General features: G+C 43.4%; 1 protein-coding gene across 2 annotated transcripts; it reads right to left on the reverse strand.

The window, feature by feature from the left end:
* Nucleotides 1-1491: 1491 nt before the first annotated feature.
* RPS23 (ribosomal protein S23) lies at nt 1492-5859 on the reverse strand. Of its 2 annotated transcripts, XM_025387739.1 has the most exons (6): nt 5563-5859; nt 4920-5079; nt 3619-3739; nt 3399-3476; nt 2447-2526; nt 1492-2351 (listed from the first exon to the last, which is right to left on the reverse strand). In XM_025387739.1, exons 1-5 carry the CDS (start codon nt 5564-5566, stop codon nt 2467-2469), a joined length of 423 nt encoding a protein of 140 aa, XP_025243524.1. In that variant the 5' UTR covers nt 5567-5859; the 3' UTR covers nt 1492-2351; nt 2447-2466. The 2 variants fall into 2 exon arrangements, with proteins under 2 accessions (XP_025243524.1, XP_025243523.1); XM_025387738.1 differs by lacking the exons at nt 1492-2351; nt 2447-2526 and having other exon boundaries at nt 3281-3476.
* Nucleotides 5860-12266: the final 6407 nt, after the last annotated feature.

Consider the following 12266-nt stretch of genomic DNA (forward strand, 5'->3'; position numbering starts at 1 on the left):
ATCTTTAGCTTTAGCTAGGTTATAGTGATAACTTGTTGTGGTTTTAATTTGCATTTTCCTGATGGCTAATGATTTGATCTTTTCATGTGCTTATTTGCCATCTCTTTTGTGAAGAGATGTATATTTGCCCATTTTGTAATGGGATTGTGTTTTCTCACTTTTGGTTTAGAGAATTCTGTTTTAGATGTAAGTCCTTTATTGGATAAGTGTTTTGCGAATATTTTCTCCCAGTCTATGGTTTGTCTTGTCATCCTATTAACAGGAATTTTTATTTTGTATTTTTTAAGACAGGATCTCACTCTGTTGCTCAGGCTGGATTGCAATGGTGCAATCATAGCTCACTGCAGCCTCAAACTCTTGTGCTCAAGCAATCCTCTGATCCTCTCAAGTACCTGGGACTACAGGTGCACACCACCATGCCAGGCTAATTAGAAAAAAATTTTTTTGTAGAGATAGTGTATGGCTTTGCTGCCCAGGATGATCATGAACTCCTGGCCTCAAACTATTAATATCTTCCCAACTCAGCCTCCCAAAGTGCTGGGATTACAGGCATGAACCACAGCGCCCAGCTTAACAGGATTTTTCAGAGAGAAAAAGTTTAATTTTGATGAAATCCACCAATTTATCTGTTTTTTTCTTTTATGGCATGTGCTTTTGGTGTAATGTCTAAAAACTACACATAAACCTAGGTTGTAAAGATGGTCTATGTTTTGTTTTATAGCTTTCCTTACATTTAGATATATGATCCATTTTGAGTTAATTTTGTATTACATGTGAGGTTGGGGTTCGTTTGTTTGTTTTGGTTTTTGACAAATGGAAGTCCACATCATTTATTGAAACTCTTCTTCCTCTGTTGGTTTTAAGATAAATCCGTTGGCCATACTTCTGAATGTCTATTTATGGATTCTCTATCTTATTTCGTTGATCTGTATTTCTGTCCCTCCTCCAAGTCTTGATTACTTTAACTATAAAATCAAGTTTTATGATTCCTCCACTTTTATTCCTTTTTCAAAATTGTTTTATTTATTCTAGTTGTCTTTCCATATACTTTTTTTTTAATTTTTATTTTTTTGAGATGGAGTCTCGCTCTGTCGCCCAGGCTGGAGTGCAGTGGCTCAATCTCGGCTCCCTGCAACCTCAGCCTCCCGAGTAGCTGGGACTACAGGTGCCCGCCACCACGCCCGGCTAACTTTTGTGTTTTTAATAGAGACGGGGTTTCTCCATGTTGGCCAGGCCAGTCTCGAACCCCTGACTTCAGGTGATCTACCCACCTCGGCCTCCCAAAGTGCTGGGATTACAGGCGTGAGCCACCCTTCCCAGCCTCCATGTAAGTTTTAGAATTAGCTTTTCTACATCTACCAAGAAAAAAAAAGCTGTTGGAATTTTGCATACATTTTGTGCCCAAGGTGAGTGTATTGTTGCTCTCACCATAGACCTGGGCTTGCACAGTCAGGCCCAGCAAAGTACCAGGCATCCATTTCATGTTGGATACATGAAGGAAGGGGCCTCGGACACATGGCCGTGGTCAAAGAGGTTGGGAGGCCACACAGAAAGGAGAAGGCACTAAGATCAGGCTCAGCCGCTTCTGGATCTCAGGCGCCGGAGATTATTTATGGGTCAATCTGGCGGCCCCTGGGCCTCAGGTAGAACTGCTTAGCAAGTGAAAAGGGCGTCCCGGGTGCAGCCAAGAGGGTACAGCTGCAAGCCATCGTCGAAGGTGTCTTGACGTGTCAAAGAAAGCAGGGGAACCGGGACAAGACCCTGGGCGTCCGCGCTGTCCCAGCCCCTTCCTGGTGCGCCCCGCCCTGCGATCACAAGGACCCCACCGCCGGGCGAGAGCTGCCCGCCCCGCGCCTGACGTCCGGGGCCTGGAACCGCGCTGCTACCGCGGCCTCTTTCCCTGGTTCTGGCCCGGTGAACGAGGCCCAGCAATCTCTCTCGCATCACAAAGGGTTGGGTCAATTAAGGCCCATCCGAAAGCATCTGCTGAGCCCTTGGGAACGGTTTAGTCAAATACTGACTGCAGCTACACGTTGGGAAACGCTGGTACAAACCAACAGGCAGCCTTTCCGCCCTTGTGGAGAGAGACTAGCAGCAGCATCATTGGCATAAAGAGATAAACCCAAGTGTGCTGGAAAATAGGAGCTCTGAAGAGCGGGCGACAAGCAAGGCACCATAGTAACAGAGGTCCTGAGGATGGATGTGGAACACAAGTTGGAGCATGACCAACTGAGGCCAGTGTTGCTGGAGCACAGAGCCAAGGGGAGAAATGGCAGGCTAAGGCTGGAATATGCAGGGATGAAGCACAACCTGGATTCTTCTGTGTCATGGCAAAGGTTCTGCTCTTGATCCTACAGAAAGTGGGCAACCAAAGCAATTGTTTTCCAAAGATCCTAAACAATGTAAAGCTAGGCTCTGATCAAAGGGCTAATTAATCCATATTTACTATTTGTTACCAGGAGTTTCTTATATCAGATTTAAATCAGAAGGCTTCATTTCAACCATGCCACTGTATCCAGGAAAATTCTGTAAAAAGTATTTGTGGAGAGCAAAATCCACAAGCTGAATACCTAGCTTAAATTATCAAAACACAACCAGTCTTATCTCTACACTAAACTACTTCATTTGCTGACTGGTCTTTGAAGACATGAAGGTCGCTGACAACCTCATGAGAAGATACTGAAAACATCAGTCTTGTCACATACCTGATCTTCCTTGCCTGACATATACTTCCATCATCTAAATGATCCAGTGCCTGTATCCTAAACACAGTAACATAGACACATTACAACACAGATCCTGACACCTTTAAACAGAGTGGGGAGCAATTTTGAGGTTACTATTTATCACCTGGGTCTCTGAAAGATGGATACAAGAATGTGCATTTCCAAGGGTACCTAAGATTATCTATGTGCCATGAAACTTGGTAACTGCTTGAAGTGTCACACCAGATATGGAAAATACCAAGAATTAAAAAGAAAGCATCTCACTAGAATTTAAGTGAGTTTTTGAAGTTGCATTAAAGTTGTTAAAGTAGTACAATAATACTGCACATTTATTCCAGCTCTATCTCATTTTCTTATTCCACAGGATGAGGGGAACTGTGCCAAGTTACAAATGTTATTAACTCTAGAGAATCCTGAAACAACCCTGTCTTATCATCTCCTAAAATTGGTACAGGTCCTGTGTTCGCTGGTTTAGGATTAAAAAAAAAGGCAGGGGACGTATGGTAAAGAACACAATCTTTGTGGTGAGAACGGGGAAAAATAAGATACAAACATTTTTTGGCATAAGAAAATTTATTACTACAGTATTTTCACCATTAAAATTTATGATCTTGGTCTTTCCTTCTTGCCTTTGTATAGGGCCAGAAGAGACACATTGGCTACTTTGACAACCTTAAAGCGGACTCCAGGAATATCACCAACAGCATGACCTTTGCGACCAAATCCAGCAACCAGAACTTCATCGTTTTCCTGGAATAAAATAAAAAGTTTATTTCTAGTGTCAATGGCAATCACAAAAATACTTTCATGTGAGGAAACTCCCTTGCATCAGATAAAAATGTGAGGGAGCCCACCCCAAGAACAGAAGGTACAAAACAGTTGAAATACTCACCTCAATAAAGTTCAAGCAACCGTCGTTGGGTACAAAGGCTGTGATTTTCTTGCCATTCTTGATCAGCTGGACCCTGACACACTTCCTAATGGCAGAATTTGGCTGTTTGGCTTCAACTCCTCTGAAATATAAAAGGCATAGCAGAGTGAGCTGGCTTTCTGAAAAAGGATAATTTTTTCACATTAACTAGAGACTACTGAGAAACTGTTTCTATCTTTTCAATCTAACCTCAAATGGCTGAGCTGAAGTCCTGTGATGTCAACCAAGTTTTCTGCCAGTCTTAATTTCATTAGCACAATGGGGGAAATTTCTAGACCTTTTACAGTTATAACATTAGACTGGAGTGGCAGCATGGGCCTGTAGCCCCAATTACTTGGGAGGCTGACGTGAGAGGATCTATGCCTAGGAGGTCAAGACTGCCAGCCTGTATAACTAGAGACCCTGTCTCAGAAAAAAACTAAGATAAGAATTAGAAAGTCTGGGCTGGGCACAGTGGCTCATGCTTGTAATCAGGGCACTTCGGGAGGCCGAGGCGGGCAGATCACCTGAGGTCAGGAGTTTGAGACCAGCCTGGTCAACATGGCGAAACCCCATCTCTACTAAAAATACAAAATATTAGCTGGCATGGTGGTGGGCTCCTGTAATCCCAGCTACCTGGGAGGCTGAGGCAGGAGAATTGCTTAAACCTGGGAGGCTAAGGTTGCAGGGAGCTGAGATGGCGCTACTGCACTCCAGCCTGGACGACAGAGCTAGACTCTGTCTCAAAAAAAAAAAAAAAAAACAAAACAACCATTAGAAAGTCTGAGTTCAAATGGATCTACCATCAAATACGATTGAACTATGTGAAATTATCATTTTTAAAAGTCAAAACCAGTCAAGAAATGGCAGTTTCATGTCTCAATCTTAGGTGTACAACCTCAGTTAATTCTGATTCAAGTCACTTCTTTTCACCTCACCTTTATCAAGTCGAAAAATCATTTGATTGCAGATTCAATAGCTGACACGTGACATTTACTTGTAACAGCTCCCACAGTAAAAGTGTTTGTGTCCTTTACTTCATCATTGTTAGTATCTTCTCCAATTCCTCCCAGGCCAACGTTAAGTAAAAACCTTAACTACGTAATTCCCAAACACTAATTTTACCAACTTTTAAACAGAATAAACGCTTTGCAATTTTACCCCGTAATGCCCAAATGAACACTACTACACAAAAACCTGTAACTACTTTTAAGATAAGAATTCGTAAGTTTATGTCTCGAATTCCTATAATCAACTAAAACTGACGGAAGCAATGGACTTACACTTTTTCCAGGACGATTCCTTTTGCATGAGAAGCACCGCCAAAAGGGTTGGCCTTCAGGGCTGTGCCCAAATGGGCTTTCTTGTACTGTTTATCATGCCACTTCTGGTCTCGTCGGTGACTGCGGAGCTTCCTAGCAGTACGAAGTCCACGACACTTGCCTGAAAATTAACTATTTTAGTTCTTCTGCAAAAACACGCCATCAACATGTTTCCCATCTTCTAAGACACTCGCCTCATCTGGAATAAACCCTTAAGCCTATTGGCTCTCGTACTATTTACTGGCCTGTGGGCCAAACATCTGGCCTTCAGGTTCCCCTGAACCGACTAATGAACGTTCGAAGAGAGCTCCGGAGAATGTGTTCTCCCAAAGGACTAGGCCCCGCTCGAATGCTTGGGAGGAAGCGCCGGCCTCCCTGTGTCCCTCGGTACCCCGACCTCGGCGGCCTCCACGCCTCACGGGCCCCTTCCACGCCGGACCATGTGCGGCCCGGAGCGGCGCTTCCCCGGCCCTCCGCCATGGAGCCTCTCCGCCATGAAGCCTCGCCGTGGCATCCCCCTCCCTACTCTATTCGCATCCGCCCGCCAGTCTCTAAGACCCCAAGTCCCACTTGCGGCGCCCTTAGACTGGCCAGGTCAGCTCACCCATCCTGTCGGCGCCACCGGCCTGAGCGAAAGAGAGAAGCAGCGCAGGAAGGAGCCACAAACCACCGCGAGCAAGCCCCGCCCAGTCAAGGACCCCGCGCCGCTGTCTGCGTCGCGCCTGACCCGAGGCTGGAGTCTCTCCTTTGAAAACAACGGGTTTACATCACTTTCCTGAGCTAGAATCTGCGTCTTATTTAATGTGCGCGAAATTCAGAGATATCTAATTTGCATGGTTTTTTTCCCCCCTTTTCATGAGAATGCTGGAGACCGGAGGAACATGGACTACCAATCCCAGAACGCTTTGCATGGGACCCGCTCACCGCGTAGGTGCCCTTGCCGAAGCTACGTCGAGCAGGTCGCGGGGCTGGGCTGGGCGGAGCTAGGTCCAAGGAGGAAGGAGTCGGTGAGCTGAATCTGTAGAGAGTACTGGGGCGGGAGTCCTGCGAGTAGTCTGGAAAATTAGACTTCTGAGCCTTAATTCGTGCTCACAAGCAGCACAGTAAATTGTAAAATGTAGTGAAGCAATGTAATATAGTAACTAAAACCCCAAGCTTTGGAGCCAGACTGCGCCTTTAACCCTAAAGCTGCCGTTTATTTGGACTGGCGAGTCATTTAATTTAATTTAATTTTTTTTTTTTTTTCTGAAGCAGGGTCTCACTCTGTCGCCCGTGCTGGAGTGCAGTGGTGTGATCTCGGCTCACTACAACCTCCACTTCCTGGGTTCAAGCGATTGTCCCACCTCAGCCTCCTGAGTAGCTGGGATTACAGGCGCCCGCCCCCGTGCCCGGCTAATTTTTGTATTTTCAGTAGAGACGGGGTTTCACCATGTTGGCCAGTCTGGTCTCAAACTCCTGACTTCAAGTGATCCGTCCGCGTCGGCCCCCCGAAGTGCTGAGATTACAGGCGTGAGCCACCGCGCCTGGCCATTTAATTAACTCTAATACTGTTTCTCCTGTAAGATGAACTAGCTATGAGAGGTTTCTGGGATATTGGTTCACTCAGCAAGGATTTTAAAAAATGCGTTCCATGTGCCAGACGCTGTTGTAGGTACCAGGAATATGGCAGTTAAATTAAGAGGGTGAAGGTTTCTGCTCTGATAGAGTTTATATTTTAAGTGTGAGAGGACAGACCAGATAGACAGATAGATGTAAATTAAATAATTAAATAGATCATTTTACATACTGTAGCGCTATAGAGAAAATATAGCTGGATGGGTGATAGTGACTTGGGAATGGGGGTGGCTACTCTGGATAGGGTAGGTTAAGGAGACATCTCGAGATGTAGAAGGGGCTAGTGCTTTTTAAGAACTGAAAGATCAGTGAAGAAGGGGAGCTTAGTGACTGAGGAGTAGTGTGGCACTAGATGGGGTCTGAGAATTACACAGGAATATGTGGAGCCTGTAGGCCATGGTAAAGCCTTTTTTCTACTCTTCTGGTGATTTAAGGCCATTGTAAAGTTTTGAGCATGGGAGTTGGTAGCAAAATAAGATTTATATTTTTATGGGATTACTCTGGCTGTTGAGAGGAGAAAAAGACATGAATCTGGGAGGCCCCTTCGGAAGGTATTGCAATAGTTCAGAGGAGAGATGGTGATAGCTTGGACCCTCAGTGGAGGTGGTAAAAAGTGGTTGGGTCAGATACACTGCTTGGTGGTAGAATGAACAGAATTTGCTCAGGACTGCAGGATGTGGGAGAGGAGTTAATTACACCCCTATGATTTTTTACCTCAGCACTTGGGTGAGTTGTAGAGTTGTGAGTTGGGTGAGTTCTAAAGTGGGAAATACTAGGAGAGGAGCAAATTTCAAAGGAGGAAATGAAGAGTTCTGGTTTGGTATGTTAAGTTTGAGCTGCCAAACATCCAGGGATGTGGAGTGGACAGCTGGATATATGATATGAAGCTCAGGAGTCATCAATGAGTAAATAGTATTAAAACTATGGCTCTGATTGAGATAGCTTAGGTGATGACTGTAGGTAGAACAGAGAAAGATTAGAGTCCTGAGCACACCAAAGTTTAGTGGTACGGAAAAGACGGCAGGTGAAGCAAAACAGATGAAGAAACAGTGGCCAATGTTACACTCTGTTCAAAGCCAAGTGAAGAAGGGAGTGAGAAAGTGTGAAAAGAAATAAGACGAGGACTGAGAATTGTCTTTTGGACTTGAAAATGTGGAGGTTACTGGTCACTTTGTCAAATGGGGATTCCATGGAGTACTGAAAGTGAAAGGCTGATGGGATCAGAGTGAAGAGAATATGGGAGGGAAGGAAGTCTAGACAGCAGCTATAGACAATTTTTGCAAGACATTTTTTATGTGCAGAGAAATGGGACCCTTTTAGGAGGGAAATGTGAAGTTGGAGGGTTTTATTTTTAAGATGACAACTTTTATGACATTTTTGTATGCTGATCAGGTTGAGAAAATTAAAAATGGGTTCTTCAGCAGAGAAAGGGGATAATTGCAGGAGCAAGTCCTTAAGTAGACTAGAAGGGTGCCCAAGTGGAGGAGTTAACTGTAGGAACAATAACAGTTTATGTACAGTAATAGAGTGACGGGTACAGCTACAAGTAAATTGGAAGATTTGATGATAGGAGGTTGTGGAACTTCACTTTTGACTTATTTTTTCAATGAAATAAAAAGCAAGGCCATCAGTGAAGAGAGTGTGGGAGAAAAAGGCTTGAGGAGAGAAGGTAAGATGTGAAATCATCATCAATGATAACAATACAAGCGTTAGATAATACTTACTATGTGCCAGATTCTATTTTTGGCTTATATTTATTAACTCATTTTATTCTCATAAGGAATTTTACTGAGGGATAGATATACAAAAACTGAGGCTTTGGTGAATTTAACTTGCCCAAGCTCACATATTTAGTAAGTGGTAGAACTAAGATTTTAACCCAGGTAATCTGGTTTTAGAATCTTATATTTGACCCGTATGTTATACTGCCTCCTAATCTAGAATGGTAGGAAAATACATTGACAAGAAAATAGGGTTGTTGAGCAGTTCTGAGAGCCCATTTGAAATCTGTGTTTATGAAGTGACATCAGTGAGTTATGTGTATTTCTTCAGATTCATTCAGTGAAATAACTGAATAGGTGAGGATGTGGATTTAAATGGCTGGAGTTGAGGTCTAGTCAGATAAGTATGATGGAGGGAGAGCAAGGGATTAAGACTATTTGCAGGAAAATAATTACAGAGATGAAACATGAAATCAAAGCTGGAGGAGTAAAGAGCCACGAATAGCCATAATGCTTCCGGAGAAGGACTAGCCCTACCAGATATGGGAATTTTTAATGCAACTAAGAGAGTACAGATAAGAGAGTACAATTTTGGTACCGAAATAGACAAATTGTTGAATAGAACAGAATGAACAAATCCCAGCAAGAGAGTCATATGAGTATAGAATATTATTAAATGACAAAAGTAGATGTCAGATCAATGGGTAAAGGAGGGACTTTCAAAAAGGTAGAGCTAGAAGTCCTAGCCAGAGCCATTAGGTAAGAAAGAGAAGGCATTTGGTTTGGAAAGGAAGAAATTAAATTGTATTTGTTTGCACGTGATGTGATCCTGTATATACAAAACCTTAAAAAACTGCACCAGCCGGGCGCGGTGGCTCAAGCCTGTAATCCCAGCACTTTGGGAGGCCGAGACGGGTGGATCACCAGGTCAGGAGATCGAGACCATCCTGGCTAACACGGTGAAACCCCGTCTCTACTAAAAAATACAAAAAACTAGCCGGGCGAGGTGGCGGGCGCCTATAGTCCCAGCTACTCGGGAGGCTGAGGCAGGAGAATGGCGTGAACCCGGGAGGCGGAGCTTGCAGTGAGCCGAGATTGCGCCACTGCACTCCAGCGTGGGCAACAGAGCGAGACTCCGACTCAAAAAAAAAAAAAAAAAAAAAACTGCACCAAAACTTGTTAGAACTAACGAATGAATTAACCGAAGCTGCAGTATGTAAAATCAACATACAAAAATCTGTCGTGTTTCTATACACTAACAACTATGTTAAAAAGAAATCAAGAAAGCAATCCCATTTATAATAGCTACAGAAAGAAAAATGAAATAACTTAGGAATAAGTTTAACCAAGAAGGTGAAAGGTCTGCATTCTGAAAACTATAAAACATTGATGAAAGAAATTGAAGTGGACACATACAAATGGAAAGACATCCCATGTTCACAGATTGGAAGAATTAATATTATTAAGGTTGTCTATACCATACTAGTTGAAATGGTTTACAGATTCAATACAATCTTTATCAAAGTGTCCCTGTACTCCCAGAAATTCAGGAGACTGAGGTAGAAGGATCTCTTAAGCCCAGAAGTTTGAGTCCAAGCTGGGCAATATAGTGAGATACCATCTCTTAAAAAATCCCAATGATGTTTTTCAGGGAAATAGAAAAAATAATCCTAAGATTCAAAAGGGACCACAGAAGACCATGAATAGCCAAAGCAATCTTGATCAAAAAGAACAAAGCTAGAGGTATCATACTACCTGACTTCAAAGTACACTACAAAGTTATAATAATCAAAACAATATGGTATTGGCATTTAAAAAGACACATGGAGCCATAGAACAGAAAAACCCAGAAATAATTCCACACATTTACAGTCAATTGATTTTTTTTTTTTTTTTTGAATACAGAGTCTCACCCTGTTGCCCAGGTTGAAGTGCAGTGGCGCCATCTCGGCTCACTGCAACCTCCACCTTCTGGGTTCAAGTGATTCTCCTCCCTCAGCCTCCTGAGTATCTGGGATCACAGGCATGCGCCACCACACCCAGCTAATTTTTTTTTTTTTTTTTTTTGAGATGGAGTCTCACTCTGTCACGCAGGCTGGAGTGCAATGGTGCAGTCTTGGCTCACTGCAACCTCTGCCTCCTGGGCTCAAGTGATTCTCCTTCCTCAACCGTCTGAGTAGCTGGGATTACAGGCGTGCACCACCATGTCCAGTTAATTTTTGTATTTTTGGTAGAGATGGAGTTTCACCATGTTGGCCAGGATAGTCTGGAACTCCTAATTTCAAGTGATCCACCCTCCTCTGCCTATCAGAGTGCTGGGATTACATACGTGAGCCACTGTGCCCAGCCTAATTTTTGTATTTTTAGTAGAGACGAGGTTTCACCATTTTGGTTAGGCTGGTCCTGAACTCCTGACCACAAGTGATGGGCCCTCCTCGCCTCCCAAAGTCAAGAGATTCTAGGCACGAGCCACCGCACTAGGACTTACAGTCCATTGATATTTGACAAAGATGCTGCGAGGACAAACTGGGAAAGGACATTTTCTTCAGTAAATGGTGTTTGGAAAATAGGATATCCACATGCAGAAGAATGAAACTGGATGCATATACGATATATGTATATATCAACTCAAAGTGGATTAACGATTTAAACACAAGACCTGAAACTGTAAACCACTAGAAAAATAGGGAAAAGCTCCCCTTGTCCATTGGTCTGGACAAGGTTGTTTGGATATGACCTCAAAAGCACAGGAAACAAAAGTAAAAATAGACAAATGGGATTACACAAATTAAAAATCCTCTGCACAGCAAAGGAAACAGCAGAGGAGACAACCTCATAATGGCAGAAAATATTTGCAAAGCATATATGTGATACTGTCCAAAATATATAAAGAACACACTAGCAAGAAAACAATCCAACTGAAAAATGAGCAAAGGACTTGAATACACATTTCTCAAAAGAAAACACAAGAATGAATATCAGGTATATGAAAAATGCTCAGAATCACTAATCATCAGGGAAATGCAAATTAAAACTGTGAGAGATCACCTCACACCTGTTAGAATGGCTATTGCCAAAAAGATGAAAGCTAAGTGTTAGTGCAGATGTGGAGAAACAGAAACCCTTGCGTACATTCAGCGGAATGTAAACTAGTAAAACTCTTATGGAAAACAGTGTGGAGGGTTTGCAAAAATAAAAAATCAGGCCAGGCATGGTGGCTCACACCTGTAATCCCAGCACTTTGGGAGGCTGAGGTGGGTGGATCAACTGAAGTCAGGAGTTCCAGACCAGCCTGGCCAACGTGGCAAAATCCTGTCTGTACTAAAAATACAAAAATTAGCTGAGTGTATTGGCAGGTGCCTGTAATCCCAGCTACTCAGGAGGCTAAGGCAGGAGAATTACTTGAACCCAGGAGGCAGAGGTTGCAGGGAGCAGAGCTCGCACCACTGCACTCCAGCCTGAGCAACAGACCGAGACTCTGTCTCAAAAAAAAAAAAAATCTATCTACCGTGTGAGTCAGCAATCTCACTGCTGGGTATATATCTAAAGCAAATAAAATCAGTATGTCAAAGAGATGTCTGAACTTCCATGTTCATTGCAGCATTATTCACAATAGCCAAGATATGGAATCAGTACAACAGTAAATGAATGGACAAATAAAAAATGGTTTATATACACAACAGAATACTATTCAGCCATCAAAAAAAAGGAAATCAGCCGGGCGTGGTGGCTCAAGCCTGTAATCCCAGCACTTTGGGAGGCCGAGACGGGCGGATCACGAGGTCAGGAGATGCCGTCTCTACTAAAAATACAAAAAAAACTAGCTAGGCGAGGTGGTGGGCGCCTGTAGTCCCAGCTACTTGGGAGGCTGAGGCAGGAGAATGGTGTAAACCCGGGAGGCAGAGCTTGCAGTGAGCTGAGATCCGGCCACTGCACTCCAGCCTGGGCGACACAGCGAGACTCCGTCTCAAAA

This window comes from Theropithecus gelada, chromosome 6, assembly GCF_003255815.1.
Source record: "Theropithecus gelada isolate Dixy chromosome 6, Tgel_1.0, whole genome shotgun sequence".
Lineage (NCBI taxonomy): Eukaryota > Metazoa > Chordata > Mammalia > Primates > Cercopithecidae > Theropithecus > Theropithecus gelada.